The 24,779-nt window shown below is 45.2% G+C and overlaps 3 protein-coding genes and 1 long non-coding RNA gene across 4 annotated transcripts; all 4 read right to left on the bottom strand.

The window, feature by feature from the left end:
* Positions 1-342: 342 nt before the first annotated feature.
* Positions 343-3,916, bottom strand: LOC133784103 (uncharacterized). The gene is made up of 4 exons (XR_009871132.1): positions 3,676-3,916; positions 2,920-3,024; positions 1,524-1,793; positions 343-1,432 (listed from the first exon to the last, which is right to left on the bottom strand). It is a non-coding gene; the product is annotated as an uncharacterized LOC133784103 (long non-coding RNA).
* An 819-nt stretch (positions 3,917-4,735) lies between these two features.
* On the bottom strand, positions 4,736-6,616 carry LOC133784102 (uncharacterized). The gene is made up of 2 exons (XM_062223608.1): positions 5,469-6,616; positions 4,736-5,385 (listed from the first exon to the last, which is right to left on the bottom strand). The coding sequence occupies exons 1-2, from the start codon at positions 6,321-6,323 to the stop codon at positions 4,936-4,938; spliced, it is 1,305 nt and encodes a 434-aa protein (XP_062079592.1). The 5' UTR covers positions 6,324-6,616; the 3' UTR covers positions 4,736-4,935.
* A 7,934-nt stretch (positions 6,617-14,550) lies between these two features.
* LOC133784101 (uncharacterized) lies at positions 14,551-15,938 on the bottom strand. The gene is made up of 2 exons (XM_062223607.1): positions 15,431-15,938; positions 14,551-15,343 (listed from the first exon to the last, which is right to left on the bottom strand). Exons 1-2 carry the CDS (start codon positions 15,887-15,889, stop codon positions 14,816-14,818), a joined length of 987 nt encoding a protein of 328 aa, XP_062079591.1. The 5' UTR covers positions 15,890-15,938; the 3' UTR covers positions 14,551-14,815.
* A 4,720-nt stretch (positions 15,939-20,658) lies between these two features.
* Positions 20,659-23,790, bottom strand: LOC133782346 (GDP-L-galactose phosphorylase 1-like). Its single transcript, XM_062221615.1, has 7 exons — positions 22,836-23,790; positions 22,564-22,685; positions 22,419-22,478; positions 22,062-22,304; positions 21,784-21,969; positions 21,408-21,656; positions 20,659-21,290 (listed from the first exon to the last, which is right to left on the bottom strand). The coding sequence occupies exons 1-7, from the start codon at positions 22,951-22,953 to the stop codon at positions 20,934-20,936; spliced, it is 1,335 nt and encodes a 444-aa protein (XP_062077599.1). The 5' UTR covers positions 22,954-23,790; the 3' UTR covers positions 20,659-20,933.
* Between the last annotated feature and the right edge of the window lie 989 nt (positions 23,791-24,779).

Raw genomic sequence — 24,779 nt, 5'->3', positions numbered from 1 at the left:
TCGTGGGTATTTGAATACGCACGTTCACGCTGCGTGTCCGAGAAGTCAGGGATATATCAGATACGTGATGTCTGATATATGCACGTTTACCTTGCGTAGCTGACTTTACAAAAGGTCACAGCTCCAACTCTAGCTCGTACCACGAGCTGGATGCTTCCCTCGACCTGCGGCCTTCAGAGTCCAGACTCAGTCCTTAAGCAATCTTGGCGAACCCTTGGGCTACCTCGAGCTAAAGAGGTAGGATGGCAGCTTCAGTCTTGGGGATGTCCACGTGGTAGTCATGATTAGGCCGCATCTCAGCTCGTTAATCAGCCCGTGGGAAAATCAAGGCTTACAAACACCACCTATAAATTTAGAATCTACATAAAAATTGGATTGACATAGACTAAATAAAGATTGAGAAAGATTATGCAAACCCAAGTTGGTGAATGAGCTTCTTCAACCTTGATGAACCTTGAAAACCCATATAGAACCACCACTTTGAGAAAATCCTTAGAACAAAAGCAAAACACAATTCCAAAGCTTATACACGTTTCTTAACGCTCTCCTAATACTCTATTCCTAGCCACCATTGATGCTTAGTATTTTTTAAAAGGAAATGAGGATTGAGATTGAACAAGCCTTAAACTCACAAAGTTAAGCACTTTCTTTATGAGTTATTGGACAAAACTTGAGATTCTTGGAGCTAGAGAGAGAGAAAGGTTAAAGAGGGATTGGAGAGAGTGATCAAGTTTTCTAAAACTCTATTTTGACACTATATAGAGTAGGCACTGTCATTAGGTCTAACCAATAAGATTAGACTTGTAAAACACGTCATTTGGAGCTAATTTACGTAAGTCGTACGGACTTCGTAGGGGACGCATCGCCTCATCTCCTGCTAGGGTTTTTGAAACCCTAAGCAATAGGTGATGCTAAGCCACTTGCATCGCCACCCTCTCTGATTTTGGACCTCTTCAAGGGTCCTAAAAATAATCCAAATGCTACCAAACTTTTTGGGGACCCTTAGATACCTTCATGCATCACTTTGGATCCAAAAACACATTTTTAAAGTGCATACAATTGAACTCAAATTTCACTTCTTTACTATGTGAAATTCACTAAATGTTTATACCTTGCTTCTATTTTAATGTTTATCTTTATGTATTTAATCAATCATAACAATCTGCCCTCAGATATGCCCCAAATTTGGCCCTCGTACCATTGTCTTTCGCTCATCCAATAGTGTATCCACTATCCTCACGATCAGCATCGATTGATCATTTCGCCTAAATCTACATCAAAACCCCCTTTCATCGCCTTCATTGTTGTCCTCCTCTGCATTTCCATCACTCTCGTCCAAATCATAAGGTGCAATCTCCTTCTTCTTCTGAGACTTACTTGTCGAACCCAAATTGAAAGTGGCATTCCACTTTCCAACAAGAACCTTCTCCATCTAAGAACAAAAACAAAACGGCAATGAATTGTTCATCCTATGTAATTGGTATGGTGTGAAAATTTTCCAAATACTAAATACGAAACCATACCTCAGCATTTTGTAGCCTATTTTGCTCTCTTAATAAAGTCTCAATTCAACCTCTTTCAAATTGAATTTGAACCATAGTTTCTTTCATGGAAAACATAAAATAGATTAACAATAGGTAATAGTTAAAAAAAACCCAATCACTTCAAAATTCAGTGTCCACAAACAAATTAACCAAAAATCCTCAAAGAAAACTCACATGAATTTAGTCACATCATCTTTTTTATCATCCTTTTTGGCTGCAGCTTTGCGTTTTCGTTTAACCGTCATTTCCCTAGAAAACAAATTAAAAAAACAACAAATTTTAGAGTATTCTTTTTAAAATTGAGCCCAAACTAGTATCTCAATATCCTCTAAGAAATATAAGTAGCTAATTTGACATACAGAACAGTATAACTAGACACATGCTATTTCATTGTCTAACAATAAAGCTACTTCACAAAGAATGAGATATAGTTCTATTCGAGTACCAATGCTATATTCCCCCTGCAAATCATTCACAAAGATAATAATAAGAAAATTAAAGAAACTAAAAAAACAAAAAACTTATGTGTGTGCTTATATTGAAAACTAGACATACTTGTCCATTTAAGCCTTGAATAGACAAATGTAAACACCAAACTTTTTTTTTTTTAAAAAAGTAACAATAAAGCATATCGTAGCTATACTTCCTAATGACGATTTTCACAATGTTGTAGGAATTATAATAGGTATACCATCTGTCAAGCAGTCATGAATTGTTAAGGTAAATGGTTTCGAAGTTTCCCAAGCCACCAATCCTTTAATATAAATAGAGCATCAATGAATTGATTCAGTGCATTGAAATTAATGGATTAAAATTCAAAACAAGATATTTTGTAATCTAAAATTTACTTAATTTTAAAAGACAGCATGTTCTAGTACTAAAACTTATTGAAAGCTAGGAGAGTAAACGAAAAAACTTTGCCAAAATCAAATGTGATAAATTTTACAATCCAAAACTAAATAAAAAGCTTAGGTGTAAACAGGGACATGTCATCAAACAATCTATATGCAGTTCTAAATTACAGAGCAAACATGGCAGATTTCACTCAACTTTATGATAGCTTAATATTAAAGCCTTCAGTGAAACAAATAGCAAAAAAAATACTAACACTAAAAAGATTACAATCACTACCCAACAATGAATAAAGAAAGTTGACCCATTGGCTATGACTCTTCTATCCTAGGAGTTTGATGAGTGGGCATAAACCTACTCAAAGTTTTCTCAAAATCTACTTTTTAATTCTAATCTAGGCAAGGAAGATCGTGGTTCTACATATAGGAGTTTGGGAGCAACTAATGAGCACACATAATAAAATTAAACATGATAAACTCTCATATCTTGATAGAAAACTATTAAGAAAAGTTCAAGAGTTTACCCTTCTTATCCAGAACAAGATTGAAGAAATTGATCACCATTCACCCATAGTGATTATCTCAATTTGATTCTAACAAAATTCTTTGGCCAAATATATTTCAATTGGCTGCAAAATACATACAAATGTTTCTCCATAAGAAAGGTGAAATGAAACAGAGGAAATATACTTATACATTACAATTTTTTTAAATTTTAATTTCGAGTCACTAAAGAATGAGAAACAATCACTAAAAGAACATGTAATCAATATACGTCCATGACACATTCAACTAAGTATTCTATTTAGAGGATGAGTATTCAACTATTGACAACATTAAGATGGTAACTTTTGTCCCTTTCAAGGTAAAACAAACTGATTACACTGCAAATGGTATAGAAGCTCTGTTTGAATCAAACGATTTCAATAGGCCCAACTTTTTTAAGTGCATCATGTTAATAATAGAGACAGTAGATGATGAAAGTGTTGGTAAATTTCTAGAAGAAATTACAAACTTAATGTTGAGTTGATCACAAATCCGATAGTAGTTTTAAAATAAATCGAATACTACTCATGCAACCTAAAGACAAAATTATTAAGTCTAAAATAAAAATGTTCTACACACCCTAAACAGTTTAAAAGAAATAATAATAAAAAGTAATATTTTGTAAGCTTCAACTTTGGACCATGATCGACAACCCATAGGTAAAGACATTTTTTCTCAAAGGTTGAAGTAAGCTTCCACAAAATCAAAACTTAACAAGGCGAAGAACATCTTACCAAGAACCTCTGAAAGCCTCCACCGGTGAGATGATGTCGGAGCTATACTTTCCAAGGGCCTCCCCAAGAAATGTCTCACCCCAGTTACAATACCTGTGATGTGAGCTTCTATCAACAGCAGATTGAAATAATAAAACTAATAAACTTTAAAATCTCACTTTTTTTTTTAAGAATGAAAAACAATACCCCATAGTTTGAGTGTAACTGGTAGAGAGTAATAAGAGCACTCAAAAATTTTAGGTTGCCCTATGAGTATAGCCTGGCAACTGTCTTTCCTGTGTCAGTTTACTCCAACCACACGATGGCAAATTGATTACTATTAAAAATCTCAATGGCCAAGATCTATATTCATTAACATATGTTGCGAACCGTTGGATTAGTAATAAACCATCCTTCAGCAGTGGCACCAATAAGAGATCCGTCCCGCCTCAGTACCGGGCGGGACAACATTGGGTCCCTTTATAAATATATATAGGGAAATTTCACTTTTTATCTCTAATAATATCTAATATTACCAAAAAATTCCAACGTTAATAATATTTTCAAATTAATGCTAAGCTTTTCCCTCCTACCGAAAATACCCTTCCCATTCAATCTCACCCTTCTCTCTCTCAGTCTCGGTTTCTCTCTCTTTCAGTCTCACAAAAATCCCCCAAAAACCATCGAACCCCCACCTCCGTCGAGCCGCCATCTCCGTCGAGCCGCCATCTCCGTCGAGCCGTCGAGCCCGCATCTCCGTCGAGCTCCCACCTTCTCCGTCGAGCCCCCACCTTCTCCCATTTCTCCGGCGATCTCGAGCCCACTGCAAACTCCCATTTTTCTGTCAAACCCGAGACCCACGGAGCATATTTCCTTCAAAGTTTAAAAAACTAAGGTAAAATCTTGAACCCAAGTCCATATTTGCTTTATATCGTTGTTGAATCTGTGATTTGTGGAATGGGTTGTCCGATTTTGTGGGAAATTTTTTCTGGGTTTGAACCAGTGGCTCGATAGGTTCGATTATGGTTCGATAGTAGGCTCGATAAGGTAGTTTGAACAGTTCGATGATGGATCGATTATGGCTCGATATGAGCTCGACATGGAGCTCGACATGAGCTCGATAGGAGCTCGATAAGAGCTCGGTAGGATATGTTGTATTATATTACAAGGGCTCGATAGGTTCGGAATATCCAATGACTCTGACTCTGAATCTTCATTGGACCCCCTCGGTTTCTCCTTAACAAATGTCAGGATCTGACTGAGTACGTCCAAGATCACTGACTAGTTCTTCAAGAGGGTCTCCTGTCGACCCTCGACTCTGTCCAACCGCCCAATCAAGTCGGCCAGCTCAGGGGCTGAGGCTGAGGCTGGTGGTGGGGTTGGTGTTGGGGCTGACACTGAGGCTGGGGCTGATGTTGGGGCACAGGTTGATGCTGGGGCTGAGGCTGGGGCTGATGTTGGGGCACAGGTTGAGGCTGGGGCTGAGGCTGGGGGAATAGGAGGGGTGGGACCTGCAACCTCCTCCCCCGGGGCAGCATCAACAAATATCTTGGCTGCCTCGGCAGCCTGAGAAACTTTCTCTGCCATTTTCTCAAAAGTCGCATCCTCCTCCTCATCAGTCTCCGAGGGATCCTGGCCAAGCCCAGGATAAAGGGGAAGATCTCCCTCAGTCAAAGACAAGTAATAGTCTTTTTCTGCTGGCCGAGGCTTCAACATCGGAAGAACAATTAACTGCAAACAACATAAAACATTTGGTTAACTCAAATAATGATAAAAGATAAGCATATAGATAAAAAAAAAACAACATAACTTACATTCTTCTTCAATAATATCGGTGCGATGACGGACTTGGTGAAATCCTTGTTCCTCCGATGCGACCAGCTAAGCATCCTCGGGAACATGTTTCCCGAGCTCACAACAAGCTCCACCGCAAGCTGTTGGATAGCCTCATATGCCCAGTACTGTAAGGCGGGGGCATAACCATACATACTGTATTTGGACTCTTGCTGCACCTTGGCATCCTTCTTGGCATCATAGTTGGCCTTTTGCTTCACCATGTCCTTCTTACAAGAATGCAATAGCCTCCTATAAGAGTACTTCCCCCATGGATAGCTGAAGAAGTACTCTACATTCTCAACAATTTTTAGAATATCTCGCCAAATGTGCAGTTTGCCCTCAATGGCATTCAGAACCCCCTCAACAAACAGACATAGACCAAGCTTGTACACATCTTCCACAACCGTACAAGTCTTGAAAGCATGGTCCACCTGTGACAGCTTTACTTTCTCAGCATCGTTGAAATACTCCTTTATCAACCGATCGCTGAGATTACGCCCTTCCAACTCTTCTGGTGACGGGAAGGCACTGAAATCCAACCCCGTCACCAGGGCAAACTTTCCCATGCCGAATCTACAAGACTTCGACCCCAAGAAAAAATGCACCTCATCTTCGTTGTTGCTGGCGATTTTCCTCAGCAACAGTTGATGCACCAAGACTCCGGAGAAATTAAACTCCGAAGCCAAAAAGAATTGCTTAAAAGGGGATTCCTTAGCCCTTTCAAGCAGCCCGAGCTCCAAAAACCTGGTCTTGATGTGATTTAAAGTACTACTACCCCGATATGTCACTCGACCAAGAAAGTGATCACTGAACGGAACAAGCAACTTAGGCATCTGTAACAACACATGAAAAAAAATTTGTAAGAAAACAGAATAAAAAAAATTTCAAAAAAACACTGAAATAAGTTGTCATCGAGCTCTATCGATCTCTATCGAGCTATCATCGAGCTGCAACATACCCTATTGTACGCCCTGGATTTCCCACGGGCTGTTTAGCAGGACGATCCTCGGACTAAACATGATTTAGCCCGAGGCTCCCACAGGCCAGAGGCTTTCTCTTCAGGACGGGCCCTTTCTAGCTCGAGGGGATGGAGTTTCCTGCTCCCTCTTGTTGTTCCAGGAGCTGGGAACAACATCCGGCGACCACTGACGGATCAGCTCGGGTTATGGATTGCTCCGGTAGCGAGCTTCTCAGGAAGCTCTGACCCTATGGGAAGTCAACACGCAAGATAAACGTGCATAATCCTGCCATCACGTGTCCGATATCCCCCTGACTTCTCGGACACGCCGCAGGAACGTGCGTATTCAGACACCCACGGACGGGTTGGGCCGTGCGGCCCATTATCTCCTTCCATACTGATTAGACCACACTTGTGTGTCAGGTTTAGGAAGTAATCATGAATATCACAGACTTGATATGACAAATGGTAAGGTCACGGGATGACCTCCCTACCAATTTCCAGGTGCCTTCTCCTATAAATATGGAGACCCTGGGAATTGATAGGGGTTGGAAAAAAGAGTCTTGTAAGAACTATATATTTGGTAAACCAATTACCCAGAAAAGATCAATAATATTGACTAGTGGAGTAGAAGGATTTTTAACCTTCGAACCACTTAAAAACGTGTTTAAGGTCACCTAGTTCTTTTCACAAAGATTTCATATCTGCGGCGGTTCTACTTTTAAGTACTAATCTCTTTCTCTTCTTATCTTAATTACCTGTTGCCGAAGAACCGCGTCAACAGTTTGGTGCTTTCATTGAGAGCGAATCCAATTAGTACTACCACAAACATACAACTATGGTGACCACTCGATCCAAACATGGCAACGAGACAGAACAGCATGATGGGCAGGAGGCCCGCCATGTTGCCCTCCCCGAGGAGCAAGTTCCTGAAGTCCAGCAAAGGCCAGGAAAGCAGCCGGCCGGCCAAGACGACACTGGTAGTTCGACGCCCCGGCCGCCTAATCCGAATCCAGGTTATTATACTGCGGTGGAGATGGAGAATGCTCAACTGAGGAGCCAGCTAGCAGCAGCTGGTCAGCAAATCCAGGATATTCTGAGTCGACTACCCCCTCTCACAACCAACGGTAACGTTGGAGAGAGGCAAGGCGAGGCTCCTAAGTCTCGCCGGAGTAATCGATCCAGGCATAGCCGTTCGGGTAGACTCCCTGCAGCCAACTCCACCCCTTCATCACGCCATCAAGAGGCGAACTTCAGGGAAATGCCTCAGACCGAACCGCAGCAGTACAGCCGTTTGGTTAGGACATCAACCCCTAGCTCTCAGCCTTCCTCGAGGACACCCAGAAGAGATAGGGGAAATTCCCAAAGGAGGGCCGAGGAGATCCGGAGACGTCAGCCCGTCCCCGAAGAGCGTCCAGTTCCTCGTCCAGATCGCCCAGCGCGAAACCATCAAGCTGGCAGGGCCGAGAGGCCCCCACCAAATTTAGTCCGTCCAGACGGCACTAGGATCGCCTCCCCGGTCAGGCATCCTCCTTCTCCCATCAGATACCCGTCTCCTCAGCCCGTCCGAGACATCCCGACCTACATAAATAGTAGGAGAGACCCGCCATCGGCCGGGCCTTCCCGGCGCAGCACGGTGCCGGGGGAAGGATCAGGTCGGAGCCGCCAAAGACGCACATCGAGCCTGTCCAGCAGGAGTCACTGGACCGGTAGTGCACGGAGTGATCTTTCGGGAGGAGACCTGCGACAGCGACTAAGTTCAGCACAAAGTCACCATAATACCCATGGAGGCGACCTTCGAGATCGCCTCAACTCTCACAGAGAGGATCGAGTTAGGGATGGTAGCCAGGCCCGCTCAGTTGGGGTCCGATCCGAAGTACGTAATGGCGGGAATGCCCCAAATGACCTATCTCCAGATAGGAGGGGCAATAACCCGCCTAATATGTACAACGGGTCCGGAGCTGTTGAACAGCCCCGGAATAACCCAGGATCTCAGGACAAAACCCTAGAGCGCTTAACTCAAATGGAGGAGCTGATGAAGAAGCTCCTGTCAGAGAAAGAAAAAGACGAATATGATTCAGGGGATGAGATGGAGCTCTTCGCCCCCAACATAGCAGCAACGGCATACCCTTCTGGCTTTTGTATGCCTCACTTGTCAAAGTTCAACGGGGATGGAGACCCATCTGACCACTTAGGGATGTTCAACACCCTAATGATGGCTCATAACATCGGGCCAGAGCTTCGTTGCTTGATCTTTCCTTCCACCCTAACTGGACCTGCCAGGCAGTGGTTCAAACAAAGTAAAAGGCAGTCAATCAGCTCCTGGAAGACCTTTTCGGCTGACTTCAAGAGGGCATTCCGCGCCTCTCAGGCCGCCAGGGTCCAGGCCGACTCCCTAGCTAACGTGAGACAGCAACCTGGAGAAACGCTAAAAGCCTACTTGAGCAGATTTGCAAATGTCGCTGCTCGAGCCAGAGACGCCGACGACAGCTCCAAACTCATGGCTATGAGGACCGGAATCCTAGTAGGCGGAGATCTATGGAAGGATATTCAAAGGAGGGGGGTCAGCTCAGTTAGTGAATTCCTTAACAGAGCCCAAGAATGGATAAACTTGGAGGAAGCTGAAGCTTCAGCCGCGGGGACCAGCCAGGTCCTCGAGAAGCCCGCTGGGGCGGGAACAGAGATCGTAGTAGCGACTCCCGACGTCACGCAGAGCAACCAGCCCGGTGGCGGCAAAAGAAAAGGAAATGGTGAAAACGTCCAGCACGGTCAAAAGAAGAATAAGTCCGTGGATAAATTCAAGCCCGTGTTCACAGCGTATACTGAGCTCACCCAAACCAGAGAGAATATTTTCCTGGCCAACGCTACGCGAGTCCCCTGGAGAAGACCGGAGCCAATAAAGCACCCTAAGGGAAAGAGAGACGCTTCCAAATTCTGCCGTTTTCATAACGACGTCGGGCACAATACCGACGATTGCAGGCACCTCAAAGATGAAATCGAGACTCTCATCCGAGCAGGTCCGTTGGCGCAATACTCGCGGAACAGGGTCCCCACAGGTCGACCCGCTCCGGAGATCCCAGCCAGTCAACCTGGACCCCGAGTAGATCAGGACGTCCCTCCCCCCGTGATCGAGGGAGAGATTTCCACCATCTCTGGAGGGCCACACATGGCTGGCACGAGCAGAGGCGCCCAGAAGAGGTACATAAATGAGTTGAAGGCCCACAATGGAGGGGAGTTCGTCCCGGAACAGCGTCAATCAAAACAACAAAAATTAGAGAAACAACCAGTCACTTTCACGGAGGAGGACGCGGGCCATGTCCAATTCCCTCATAACGATCCCTTGGTTGTAGCAGTCCAGCTCGCCAACCGGAGAGTAAGGAGGGTGTTAGTGGACAATGGGAGCTCGGTGAATCTCCTATTCCGTTCAACCTTAGAAAAAATGGGTCTGACCGTCTCCGAGCTAAAGGCAACCTCGATGATGCTATATGGTTTTTCAGGCGAAGGGTCAGCAGCGATAGGAACGATCGAGCTGGTGATCACCCTAGGCGACGAGTCCCGAACAGTGTCCAAACTGCTCGAATTCGTAGTCATTGACTGCTCCGCTGCCTACAATGCAATTTTGGGCCGACCAACGCTCGTTGCTTTCGAAGCTATCACATCCGTCCGGCACCTCGCCATGAAGTTCCCTACTTTGACAGGGGTCTGCACTATCAAGGGCGATCAGCTTGCTGCCAGGGAATGCTACAGCATTTCCATGAAGGGAAAATCTAAACCCGGGCAGGTGGCGATGGCCATTCAGGATGAAGAGGAATCGCAGGGACCCAAGGCGGCCCCTGAGATTAAAGAACCTCGGGTTTCCGAAGACGAAAAGCTCGCCTTAAGCGAGGACATTGACCCCCGAGTAGGCGAGGACAGGTCCGAGCTCCAAGCTATTGAAGATCTCGAGGAGGTAGGCATCGATGAACAAAATCCTTCACGGACGGTGAAGCTTGGAAAGAACCTCTGCGATAGAAGAAAGGCGGATCTGACCGCGTTTCTGAAAAAGAACCTAGACGTATTCGCATGGTCGCACGAGGACATGATAGGGATCAGTCCGAGCGTAATCATGCACACGCTCCACCTAGACAAAAGCGTCCCTGCAAAGTCTCAAAAGCAGAGGCGTTTAGGGACAACCCGAGCCGAGGCCCTTGAAGAAGAAGTGGCCCGGCTCAAAAAATGTGGCTTTATCCGCGAAGTCAGATTTCCCATTTGGGTTGCCAATCCCGTGTTAGTTCTAAAGCCCAATGGCAAGTGGCGGACCTGTATTGATTTTTCCAACCTGAATAAAGCCTGCCCCAAGGATTGCTTTCCGTTGCCGAGGATCGATCAACTGGTGGATGCCACGGCGGGGCACGAGCTCATGTCCTTCATGGACGCGTACTCGGGCTACAATCAGATCGCGATGAATCCAGCAGACCAGGATCATACCAGCTTTATGACCCCGACTAATGTCTATTGTTATAAGGTCATGCCGTTCGGTCTTAAGAATGCCGGGGCAACCTACCAAAGGCTGGTAAATAGAATGTTCGCGAATCAGATCGGGAAGAACATGGAAGTGTACGTCGATGATATGCTTGTCAAGTCAAAGACTGCCACCAACCACGTTGCCGACCTGGAAGAATGTTTTAACATACTGCGAGAATATGGCATGAGGCTCAATCCTCAGAAATGCACTTTCGGTGTCGCATCGGGGAAGTTCTTGGGTTTCATAGTCAATACCCGAGGAATCGAGGCAAATCCCGACAAGATCAGGTCACTGCTCGAGCTTCCATCCCCCAGGTCGCGGAAAGATGTCCAAGGACTCACAGGAAGGGTGGCGGCACTGAACCGGTTCATTTCCAAATCGACCGAAAAGTGCCTGCCTTTCTACAACCTGCTCCGCGGAAACAAGAAGTTCGAATGGACAGTAGAGTGCGAGGGCGCATTCCTCGACCTAAAAACGCACCTGGCTGAGCCACCTGTGCTATCAAAGCCCAGGGTAGGAGAACCTCTTTTCCTCTACATGGTCGTGATGGAGGACGCAGCTAGTGCCGTTCTGGTGCGAGAAGAGGACCAGGCTCAGAAACCGGTTTATTACATCAGCAAGAGACTCCTCGGAGCTGAGTCAAGGTACCCGTTGATGGAAAAGCTGGCGTTCTGCCTAATCACGGCCTCGCGAAAACTCAGGCCATACTTCCAGTCCCACTCGGTACACGTCATGACCGATCAGCCTCTAAGGCAGGTTTTGCAAAAGCCTGAAGCCTCGGGACGCTTGCTAAAGTGGGCGGTCGAACTCAGTCAGTTCGAGATTTTCTATACTCCCCGAACTACCATAAAAAGTCAAGCCTTGGCCGACTTCGTGGCAGAATGCGCGAGATTCCGTGAAATCCCATCGGAAGATTCACAGCAGCTCACATCCTCAGGCTCATCGTGGAGGATCTTCGTTGATGGCTCATCTAACGAGAACGGCTCCGGGGCCGGAATCATTCTGATATCCCTAGAAGGACATAGATTCCATTCGGCGCTGAGGTTCGGGTTCAAGGCGTCCAACAACGAGGCAGAGTACGAGGCCTTGTTAGCCGGACTTAGGATAGCTAGCGAGCTAAAGGCAAGCTCTGTCCAGTGCTTCAGCGACTCCCAGCTCGTGGTGAATCAGGTCCTAGGCGAGTATCAGGCGCGGGGTCCCAAGATGGCCTCTTATTTGGCTAAGGTAAAATCCGAATTGTCTACGTTTGGGCAAGGGTCGATCGAGCAGATACCTCGGGAGCAGAACGCCAATGCAGATGCTCTCACCAAGCTCGCCACCTCGGGGGAGGCAGAAACCCTGGGGTTGGTGCCAATTGAGTTCTTGGACAAACCAAGCATAGACGGAGATCGAGCGGATATTGAGATGATTGACATCAGGCCGACCTGGATGACTCCCATTGTTGAGTACCTCGTCGAGGGCAAGTTACCCGAAGGGCGCAACGACGTACGGCGAGTCCTTTATCAAGCTCCGAGATATACGCTAGTCGAGGGGGTGTTGTACCGACGTGGGCATTCATTACCTCTCCTCCGGTGTGTTCTTCCAAGTGAGGCGAAGGCCATCCTGCAGGAAGTTCATGACGGATTCTGCGGAGATCACACTGGGGGGCAAAGCCTGGCCTTGAAAATCCTTCGGCAGGGTTTTTACTGGCCGACTCTGTCCAAAGACTCGATCTCATACGTAAAAAAGTGCGACATATGTCAGCGGTTCGCCTCGATTGCACGAGCACCCCCGGCCGAGCTAAAAATGATATCGTCTCCCTCGCCCTTCGCCATTTGGGGCATAGATCTAATAGGCGCCCTGCCCACCGGAAAGGGCGGGGTCCGTTACGCCGTGGTAGCCATTGACTACTTCACAAAGTGGGCCGAAGCAGAGCCGTTGGCGACAATAACATCGAAAAAGGTGCTAGACTTCGTCGTTAAAAGCATCGTTTGTCGATTCGGCCTACCCAAAAAGATCGTTTCCGACAATGGCACTCAATTTGACAGCGACCTGTTCACCGAATTTTGCGAAAAGAACGGAATTGTGAAAAGTTTCTCATCCGTGGCCTATCCCCAGGCGAACGGCCAGGTCGAAGCTGTCAATAAAACTCTGAAGGCAAGCCTCAAGAAGAGGTTAGGTGAGGCAAAGGGGATCTGGCCAGAACAGCTCCCCCAAGTTCTGTGGGCCTATAGGACCTCACATCGGACTCCCACGGGTCACACTCCTTTCTCCCTAACCTTTGGAAGTGAAGCGGTCCTCCCCGTGGAGGTAAAGGTCCTGTCGCACAGGGTCCGGTCCTACGAACAAGACAAGAACCACGAGCTCCTATGCCACTCCTTAGACTTGATGGATGAGAGGCGAGAGGATTCACAACTCCAGCTCGCCCATTATCAACAGAAAATCACTCGCTACTTCAACACTAAGGTCAAAAGACGTGCCTTTAGCGTCGGCGATTTGGTCTTGAGGAGAGTTTTCCTGGCCGGGAAAGATCCCAAAGATGGGGTTTTGGGACCAAGCTGGGAAGGACCATACCAGGTCATCGAAGTCATCAAAGAAGGGACGTATAAATTAGCTCGACTTGGTGGAGGGGCGGTCCCGCGGACTTGGAATGCAATCCACCTAAAGAAATATTATCAATAAACATTTGTAAGACCTAGAAGGTCACCTTCCATGTATAAATAAAAATCAAATGTTTCTCGTTATTTGCAAGGGTAATTTTAAAGTAACAACGAAAGACCCTTTCCCAGTTACTTGGGGGGCATATGGTACCCGAATATATCCAGGTCTCCTTAACGACTTAGGTGTTAATTTTTATCTATGGATAAGAGTTATCACAAACTAAGTCCTATCCTGGTCTTAACCAGGTCATAAAACTTGGAAGTTAACAAAAATTTGTTGACCGTGGTTCTGCTTTAAAGAGCCCGGGATACGGATAAAAGTTGACGCGATCTGAGTTTTTTCAAAATAAGCTCCTGGTCTTAACCAGGTCATAAAACTTAGAAGTTAGCTAAAATTTGTTGACCGAGGTTCTTCTTTAAAGAGCCCGGGATACGGATAAAAGTTGACGCGATTTGAGTTTTTTCAAAATAAGTTCCTGGTCTTAACCAGGTCATAAAACTTGGAAGTTAACAAAAATTTGTTGACCGTGGTTCTGCTTTAAAGAGCCCGGGATACGGATAAAAGTTGACGCGATCTGAGTTTTTTCAAAATAAGTTCCTGGTCTTAACCAGGTCATAAAACTTAGAAGTTAGCTAAAATTTGTTGACCGAGGTTCTTCTTTAAAGAGCCCGGGATACGGATAAAAGTTGACGCGATCTGAGTTTTTTCAAAATAAGTTCCTGGTCTTAACCAGGTCATAAAACTTAGAAGTTAGCTAAAGTTTGTTGACCGAGGTTCTTCTTTAAAGAGCCCGGGATACGGATAAAAGTTGACGCGATCTGAGTTTTTTCAAAATAAGTTCCTGGTCTTAACCAGGTCATAAAACTTAGAAGTTAGCTAAAATTTGTTGACCGAGGTTCTTCTTTAAAGAGCCCGGGATACGGATAAAAGTTGACGCGAACTAAGTTTTTTCAAAATAAGTTCCTGGTCTTAACCAGGTCAGAAAACTTAGGAGTGAACTAAAAATTTGTTGAACGCGGATCTTATTTAAAGAGCCCGGGATACGGATAAAGTTAACTCGAACTACGTTCATAAAAATAAAGAGATAAATTATGACCAAATGCATAAAAATACATATGTAAAACTGGTTGAGCAAATTGTCTCGAGGCGGAAACGCCTCACATAAAAAAGAGAATTACAATAAAAAAAAAAAAAGTGTTCAAAATACGAAAACAAGAAGCATCCTAAGCCCCATCAGCTGGCCCTTTGGAGGTCGCGGTCTCACCCTGCTCCGCCGCGGCAGAGGCCTCTCCAGTCTCCGATGGAGGAGCCTCCTTATTCAGGCGGGCTTGAAGCCGCGGCAACAGGAATGCCCAGAGGTCCGGCGGCATGAAGGAGAAGTCCGCGTCCGGATTGTGGGACCAGCAGTGATAGAATAGGTCCTGTAAGGACTGCTCCGACACGACCCGCTCATCTTTCAGGGCGTCCTGGGAGGTCTGGACTTCGGCCTTCGCCACCTCAAGGTCTGCCCGCGATGCGGCCAGGGAGTTTTTAAGCTCTAGGTTCTCGGAGCGAAGCTTCTCTAGCTCGGATGCGGCCAGGGAGCGTTTAAGCTCTTGGTTCTCCGAGCGGACCTTCTCTAACTCGGCTTTTGAGGCCGCCAAGGTGTCCCTCGCCTCCTGAGACTCCTGGAGGGAAGTCTGGCGATCTGCTTCCAAACCCTCGAGCTGGGCCTTGGTCCTAACGATGCCTCTATAGGCGGCAGCCATGCCCTGCAAGAAAAGAGTGATAAATTAGCAAACTGGAAGGAGAAAGGCGGCGTGTGAGTGTCAAAGCCTTAGAAGAAGGGGGCACTTTACCGTTAAAGTCATGTCCATAGCGGACTCTATAACTCGGACCGGGCTCGTTGTTTCGATGGCCCGGAGCTCCTTCTCCCTGATATTGTAATAGTGGCTGACGGCGTAGCTGGCCGACTCGTACACCGTACCCCGGGATGCTTCGGGCATCTTCTCCAGAGCCCGGGGGTCGACCGGGATACGCACGTCCGGGGCTGCCGCGGCCAGATTCCCGACCTCTATTACCCCGTCCTGGGCGGCCAGTGGAGATCGTTGGGGTGGCGGATGCATGAGTCCTGTCCTGGCGACAGGGAGGTTCGCCCCCGCGACCTGGGATGACGGCTCTCTCTCCTTCTCCGTAGCTGGGGATTTGGTGGAGACCCCGGTCGAGCTCTTGGACTCGCGAAGCCTCTTTAACCTCGGCCCCGCTGGGGGATTCCCACCAAACACAACGCCCCGCAGACTATTCCCGGGCTGAGACATCTCTTCTGCCAAAGAGCAAAAAAAAAAACACGGTTATCAGCAATCATACAGAAATAAAGGCAATAAGAAAGCAAATACTAAGGGAGCCTTACCCCCCGAGCTGGAAGAGCCTAGGACGATTATCTCACGAACTGGCGAAGGTTCTAGGTCCGGTTCTGAATCGGGGCTGGACTCTTCTACGTACTGCCTAATCCCCGGAGCGTAGACGCCCCTCTGGAGCGCAGGCCACGTGCGTAAATTGGTCCCGTACTCCTCAAAAATGGCCGACCTAAAGGCTAGGGTATTATCTACTACTACGGTACCCTTGGGCCGACTCTCTTGGTTGTCCAGCACGAGCTGGTCAACGCAGTGGAGCAGAAGCGTGTCCAGGTTCGGATTCCTTGGGTGACGATGGACGAGCTGCCTAGGGTTGAACCTAACCAGCCGGGGGTCTGCAGTGGCCCTATCTACGTTCTTAAATAAGTAAAAGTTACCTTGACCGGAAGGACCCGCGGCTGCTCCGGATTGGGCCCTCTCCTCGATCATCCCCTGGGCAACCTCCAAGCTCCTCTTCCTGTTCCTCACCAGAGGAACTTCCTCACCTTCTTCCTCGCCTTCGTCATCTGCGACCTCCTCCGCGACGGTCGGCCTGTTGTCGCGGGCTGGGGGAGGACCCCGGGGCCTTTTCAAATTCAAAGTCTGATTTGGGAAAATCAGCTTGCAGAATACCATCGCCTCGTCTGTCACGAGCACGCGGTAGTCTTTCTCACTGGGAGGCAGGTTCGCCAGTGTGTCGTATTGACCCCCGAGGGTCACGGACTTTTTGGTCCTCGAGTAGATGGCTGCAAGGTTGGTTGAAATCAGAATTGGAATAAGGGACGAGCTAAAATAAGATAACCGTTAAAAGGCGAGCTAAATGGAGGATTACTTACGAGGGCGGTTGAAATAATGATGATCGCAGTTTCGGAACCCAGTAGACATAAAAAACTGGTCTTTGAAGTCGTTTGGATGGCTCGGCAGCTCGATCACTGCTGCTGTGTTAGGGAAGTGGGTTAAGTAATAGAACCCGTCGCCTCGCCCCCGCTGGTCCGGGCTGGCTTTGAGGCAGAAGAAATATAAGATATCAGCAGGAGTGGGGACCTCCCACTCATGCTTTTGGAACAAATACCTCAGTCCCGCCAGCAGACGGTAGGAATTGGGGGGGAGCTGAAATGGGGCCAACCCCACATAGTTCAGAAAATCAGCAAAATACTGATCTAGGGGGAGGAAGGCCCCTGCCTTGAAGTGTTCCCCGCTCCAGGCCGCGAACGACTCGTCGAGCGGCGTGCAGCTCCTCTCCCCATCCGCAGCAGGTCGGGCGATCACGGAGGTCTTCCCCAGAGGAATGTTGTGGTTAAGGAAGATTTTGGTGATCTTTGCCTGGCTGGTTATCTTCGAGACGATTCTCTCCGCCTCGAAAAACGCGTCAGGAGCCACCTCGGCCTGCTTCTCCACCGCCGGTCCAAAGTGAGGAATTGGCGAGCTGGTCACCACCGCCTTTCCTTTATCCTTCTGGGAGGCCGAACTTCCCACATTCTTCTGTGGCAAATTTCTCTTTGGAGCCATCTGGTCGCCTATCGAACAAAAGAAAACACTTTAGAAAAGGCGACCCAAGCAGGAGAGTGAGGCAAGCATTAAGTACACGAGCTGGGGTAAGCCCAGCCCGTGGAGAGTGGTGCCACGCGTTCCAAGGAACACGCGCCTATGCCCTCAACAGATCCCAGATTACTCGGAATTCGTGTGTCAGATGGCTCAGAGTAAGAAAAAAATTTGCCTTGGGGGGAAAGTTTCAACAGGCAAGGCGTGGCAAAACCGCTTTTAAGGCGTATTCCCTAAGCTACCCGGTTTTTGCACCCAAAGTTCCTACGGATCCTACCCAGAAATTGTTCCTAAGAGAGAATCATGGAACCCATGTTCTAAGGCAATGTCCCATGGCAAGTGTGCCCTAATCAAAGAAGGGCCATCACCCTCCATATCCGCGCGACCCAGAAAACCTCTGCATGTGGCTACAGTAAAAATTTTTACCTAGGCTACAGTGGCATGCTTTCAAAAATAAACAGGGACAGAAGACTTACAGTATAGGGTTGGATGGTGAGCGAGGTTGCTGCGCTGGTAGGAGCTTCGTTGGCACAGTAGTCTCCAAGGCCTTGAAGGAACTCGCACGCTTAAGCTTCGTGAACGGAGAAGATGAGAGCAATGGAAATGAGGGTTTTGTTCTTCGGAAGGTCAGAGAGAAAAGAAGGAAATTTGAGAGGTTCTGAGTGGTAAGGTGGTCCGTGCGTGGGATGACCACCCCCTTTTTATACAAGGGGGGATCACGTGTAAAAGGCTCCTGGGAGACCCTCCACTCGAAATGTGAAACGACGGCTGGACAGTAGGCTAGGCCATTTAATGCGGTTCTCGTAGAGTGTACCGTCGCCACCCACGGCGTTCCACGTATCAGACGCATGCGAAAAGCAGGGAATGCGAAGGGTTGTGGGAGAAGTCTAAAAGCTCCTACTGTGGTCTCCCATGTCTGACGTCATGGACCACGAGCAGGAGCTTGGGGGGCAGATGTACGCCCTGGATTTCCCACGGGCTGTTTAGCAGGACGATCCTCGGACTAAACATGATTTAGCCCGAGGCTCCCACAGGCCAGAGGCTTTCTCTTCAGGACGGGCCCTTTCTAGCTCGAGGGGATGGAGTTTCCTGCTCCCTCTTGTTGTTCCAGGAGCTGGGAACAACATCCGGCGACCACTGACGGATCAGCTCGGGTTATGGATTGCTCCGGTAGCGAGCTTCTCAGGAAGCTCTGACCCTATGGGAAGTCAACACGCAAGATAAACGTGCATAATCCTGCCATCACGTGTCCGATATCCCCCTGACTTCTCGGACACGCCGCAGGAACGTGCGTATTCAGACACCCACGGACGGGTTGGGCCGTGCGGCCCATTATCTCCTTCCATACTGATTAGACCACACTTGTGTGTCAGGTTTAGGAAGTAATCATGAATATCACAGACTTGATATGACAAATGGTAAGGTCACGGGATGACCTCCCTACCAATTTCCAGGTGCCTTCTCCTATAAATATGGAGACCCTGGGAATTGATAGGGGTTGGAAAAAAGAGTCTTGTAAGAACTATATATTTGGTAAACCAATTACCCAGAAAAGATCAATAATATTGACTAGTGGAGTAGAAGGATTTTTAACCTTCGAACCACTTAAAAACGTGTTTAAGGTCACCTAGTTCTTTTCACAAAGATTTCATATCTGCGGCGGTTCTACTTTTAAGTACTAATCTCTTTCTCTTCTTATCTTAATTACCTGTTGCCGAAGAACCGCGTCAACACCTATCGAGCACTATCGAAAAACTATCGAGTTCCATCGAGAAATATCAACAACCTAAATTTATCGAGCCTATCGAGCCAGCATCGAGCCTATCGAGCTAAGAAAAATCTGTCTGTCTAGATAAATAACCATCGAGCTACAGTCTAGTCTCATATCGAACCATTATCGAACCTATCGAGCTAGGAAAAAGCTGTCTGTCTAGATAAATAACCATCGAGCTACAGTCTAGTCTCATATCGAACCATTATCGAACCTATCGAGCCCTTGTAATATAATACAACATATCCTACTGAGCTCTTATCGAGCTCCTATCGAGCTCATGTCGAGCTCCATGTCGAGCTCATATCGAGCCATAATCGATCCATCATCGAACTGTTCAAACTACCTTATCGAGCCTACTATCGAACCATAATCGAACCTATCGAGCCACTGGTTCAAACCCAGAAAAAATTTCCCACAAAATCGGACAACCCATTCCACAAATCACAGATTCAACAACGATATAAAGCAAATATGGACTTGGGTTCAAGATTTTACCTTAGTTTTTTAAACTTTGAAGGAAATATGCTCCGTGGGTCTCGGGTTTGACAGAAAAATGGGAGTTTGCAGTGGGCTCGAGATCGCCGGAGAAATGGGAGAAGGTGGGGGCTCGACGGAGAAGGTGGGAGCTCGACAGAGATGCGGGCTCGACGGCTCGACGGAGATGGCGGCTCGACGGAGGTGGGGGTTCGATGGTTTTTGGGGGATTTTTGTGAGACTGAAAGAGAGAGAAACCGAGACTGAGAGAGAGAAGGGTGAGATTGAATGGGAAGGGTATTTTCGGTAGGAGGGAAAAGCTTAGCATTAATTTGAAAATATTATTAATGTTGGGATTTTTTGGTAATATTAGGTATTATTAGAGATAAAAAGTGAAATTTCCCTATATATATATGTATATATATATATTTATATACAGAAGGTATTATTGACATTTTAAAAAAATAGTACCTATGTTTTACCAAAGATATTTGAATAAATGTGTAAAGCATGTTTTCAACATGAAACATTTATCTGCATTAACAGTAACATATAACAAATTATTGCAAACTGACAGTCCCTTGGTGTTCGGAAAGAGAATTAACCAATTATTAGGTCTCCTGTACATTCTTTTTGGTACCTTTATTGAGGGTGAGATAGTAACAAGAATTAACCAAGTGTGAATGTGAGAAAGCGTGAGATAGTAACAAGATATCAAAATTTGAGAAAGACCCTGGAAAGTGATAATGCGTGATATTGAGGGTGGTGAAACATGGTTAATAAGATATTGAACGTGATTGACAAACTATGGTACTATTTCCCTTCATTTCTCACCCCGGCTTAGTATCTAAGAAATGAAACAAACTACCACAGTAACAATAATTTGCAAGAATATTCAAACACATTATACATCAAAGCATTAAATCAATTAGACGAGCAAACAATCTGCAAATATTTTACATGAACACCCACTAAAGTACGTGGGAACAAGCCAAAAGGCCAAATATGCAGAAAACACAAACAAGATTACAATTACAATGCAAACTGCAAACACTGTTTGCTTATTTAGATACTGGTTTTGCATCATGTGAAGGTACAGAGGCAAAACCCATATGACTAAGAGCAAATACCAGAAGTCTAGAATAGGATTGGTACTAATCCACTATTCTAAGTGTAATTTTACTGCAGAACCAGGCATTCTTGTGTCCCAGCAACCACATCAGGGCGAGAGCTATTGTTGGTGGTAGCCACTTCTTCAATAGCTTCAGGTTTAGCTTCCTGCTCCTGAGTTGCATCTTCACTCCCATGGCCAACAGAAGCAATGGCTTCAAATATGAGGGCCTTGACTTCTTCAAACCTTTCTTCCGAGAGGGAGACCTCAGCGAGCAGCCTCCAAGCATTTTCCTCAGATGCCTCTTCATAGTCCTTCTTCCTCTTTAGCACCATGTGCCCGCTAATTTCCCACACAGCAGGATTGACTTGAGTGTCCAGAAGCTCAGCACTCACTTCCCCAAGAGCTTGTTTCTCAGCATAACACTGCACGTTAATAGAAACCATGAGTATGAGTATTGCACCAATTATGCGATCAAAACTAATATTGAATATAACAGACTTGAAGTCATATAAAATGTTCAAGGTTTTTGAACTAATTACCTGTGGCAAGAGAAAGATCCGGTTTCCACAATCGGCGATAAGGACATTGTATGGTATGTTGTTGTCTTGAAGACAAATGCAGGCATCAGAGACTGAGTTGGACAAATGTTCCACAGTATTTCCACCCTCAAAGACAAGCCCCCTAACTGGATAGTTCACTAACTCAGAGATTTTCACACCACCATCTAGAGTGGTTGTTTTCTTGGTGGGAGCCTTCTCGATGGGAAAGGGTACGGCCAAGTAGTAAGCCTGTTCAGTAATCAAAATGGCATTTAAGTCCCTTATAATCAAGTTTAACAGGTTGTAACATACGAAATGAGGATCAATGTCAGATATAAAATTCGAGAAGCTATGACCAAAGCAGTAAGTTGAAAACCTGGAAATGAAGGTGATTGATTGTGGCAAAAGCACCTAAGCTGTTGTAACCCAGCCGGAAGTAAGGATTCCCAGCTTCAGCAGCCATGTGAATTGCAAGTAACAAGCTTTCTCGGTCAATCTTTTGTGGCAAACAATCAAGAATGCGAGGAATCAATAGCACATGCCCATATTCAATAGGACTGACCTGTTAGGGTAAAGAAAACAAGCAGTAACTCATCAAAATCATGTTCATGATATTTCTCATAATCCAATAATTGACCAAGAAAACTAACATACATTGATGGCAACAACACTTGGAGAATTCTCAGCATAAATGGGTGCGCTTGGTATGAACTGGACTTCACCATCTTCGCTTGCTTCAAATTGGAAGAGCACCTCCTCTTGCCCAACTTTAGTAAAGTTGAACTTGCTCTCATCAAAGGGCTGAAGGACCTTATCAACCCGAAACTCAGTTGGCCTCTTCTTCAGATGGCGGCCCTCGTTCAGTTGGGCAATGAAACCATATTGACCTGGAATCACCTGAACAAAAGAAAACAGAATCAATTCATTAAGTTCATATGGAGTTTATGCAGCTCGGATATTGATCCAATGGTAACAAAACTGAGGAGAAAAGATAAGGAATCCAGAATAAACCTTGGTTTCACAGGCAGTGACATCGTATCGAAACAGACCCCTCTGCACACGTTCCTCCCACTGCAAGGAAGCACACAACTAATATTAACACACAACAATCAAGAGTTTTGAAAATTCAGTCTTCATCTACTTTTAACTAATTTACCTGCCCAAGAACAAGTGAGTCAAGAAAGGCAATGGAAGCCTCTTCGCTCTCCTGCTCCGGTGAGGCCTTAGCACAAGCAACCTTGTCTAGCTTCTTGTAAGCATACAAAGGAAGTTTTGACCCTATTAAACATACAGCAAACACAGCTATAGTTCAATCCTAGACCAAGTTACAAGGACAAAGATTTGATTTTATTAAAAAAATAATAATAAAAAAACCCTTTTTCAAGAAAGACTGTGAAAAGGAGTTTCAAAATGGAGGAAAAAAAATACCTGGCAGGCAACAGCTTCTGAGGCAGTTTCTACCACAGCCTCCTACGCGGGCCTCTTCGTTCTCATCCTTTTGATAATTCGAAACAACAGTAGGAACCCTCTTGATCCTTAGCATCATCTTGGCTTATTTTCTCTTTTTGGTTTATATATATCAGTAGATTATACACAACCCAACCCAACTCAACTCAACTCAAACCCCAAAAAAACACAGAGACTTGGCTTAATGAAATCAAAGAAGATAAAGTTTATTTGCTCTAAATAAGATTTTTTTTCTTCTTACTAGTCTTAAATCTAAACAAAGGAAAAAAGACAATCTAATCTAAAATACTAAGTAAGTCGAGAAAGATGAAGAACCACCACCCGCAAGGAACAGAAGGTCAGAAGGACTACCGCCTTCGGATGGCAAAGCGCCACGCCCGCCGTGCGGCGAAGGGTTGCTCTCAACTATACAACCCCTGCGTCGTACAGCGCGGACATGAATGAGAGGCCGAGAAACTCTGTGTATAGCCGTGATGTCTACAACTTGTCTATCCTGGGTCTTACCCCTCTCAAAGATTTAAAATCTATCTTCTCTTTATCTTCCAACGAATCCCAAATAAAACTCTTTCTCAACCCAACAACAAAACTTTTTTCTCTAGACAAAATAGGACAAACCCAGATGACAAAATTCCCAAAAATGCTTCTTTCACACCTCGTTAAAGAGATTCAGGTTGAATTGGAAGGTACCCAGATGGGAATCTTAGGAGATTGTGAAAAAGGAGGCAAATTTGGCAAATGGGTAATGTCTGAGAAATGGTTGGTGTGGTGGAGAAAGTCGAGGTAGAGAAGGATACCTTATATAGATAGAGATAAGATGTTTGGGGACGTGTGAATGATTGGTGAGTTGTTGTGGCTGTAGTTCAGCCTAGGGTCTCTTGTACAGTTTTCGTGGCCTTGGTTTGTGAAGAAGACAATTATTGAACCAAACTAAAAAAAAAAAAAAAACCCAATATTTTTAAGAAAGTCGAGGTTGCGAGTTGCGAGTTGCGAGTCCCAAAAAGCTTTGTGTCTATGGCTTGTGGGTTTAGTGGGTTCGGTGTTTTGGCCTTTGGTTTGGGAAGAGGGAGAACAAAAGAACGTATGGATCAGAGAAGATACCTATTGTTATTCCCTCAATTATGATTCTTCCTCAACTTGGATATATTATATTACCCTCATTATTTGGACATCTTTCGATCAAATTATTAAAGAATAAATATATAGAAAAACAATATAAGAATAGTTTTTTTTTTTGGTTGGAGTATATTCCACCACCAATTGTATTTATTGTACTTAATGATTCTATCTAATGATGTGTTGCAAATATATTTTTCTTTCCTAGGAAAAATGAATAAAAAACTAGAAAGAGTTGTTTTTCTTATAAATGTTTGTCAAAGGTGGCTGCTTTTTCACTAGTGCTTACTTGTTTTTATCATTATTGTTTTAAATTTGAAAGCTTTCGATGAAGTGTGAAGTGTGAACCATGGATGCTTTACGTATTTTTTTTCCTAAATTTTAGTATTGTTCTTTGAGCTTTTCAACATATTATTAGGTAATATTTTATCCCTAATTTAGGATGGTCGAAGTTATCTATTAAATTATAATAAGTAGGACTACATTTTAAATTTAATTATACAAAATATTTTATAATATCATATAATGGTGGCTTGTTTAGTATCATTAGGTGCTTTAAGTAAAAAAAAAATGAATATTGCTTTCTTTTGTATCACATTAAACTATTATGATAAGACATTTAATGTTTGTAAAACGTATATGTTTTTTAATATGGAAAAGTGGTTTGGTATTACAAGTAATATTTACCTACTAAAATATTTATGAGGATTTACACTGGTACTTTTTTTTAAATAAAAAGAATTCTAAAAACATAAATTTAGTTAAGAATGAACTAAAAATGGTATATATTTT

Source organism: Humulus lupulus, chromosome 6 (assembly GCF_963169125.1).
Source record: "Humulus lupulus chromosome 6, drHumLupu1.1, whole genome shotgun sequence".
Lineage (NCBI taxonomy): Eukaryota > Viridiplantae > Streptophyta > Magnoliopsida > Rosales > Cannabaceae > Humulus > Humulus lupulus.
Note: the sequence above shows the minus strand (reverse complement) of the source record. Positions and strands in the feature narration are given on the sequence as shown.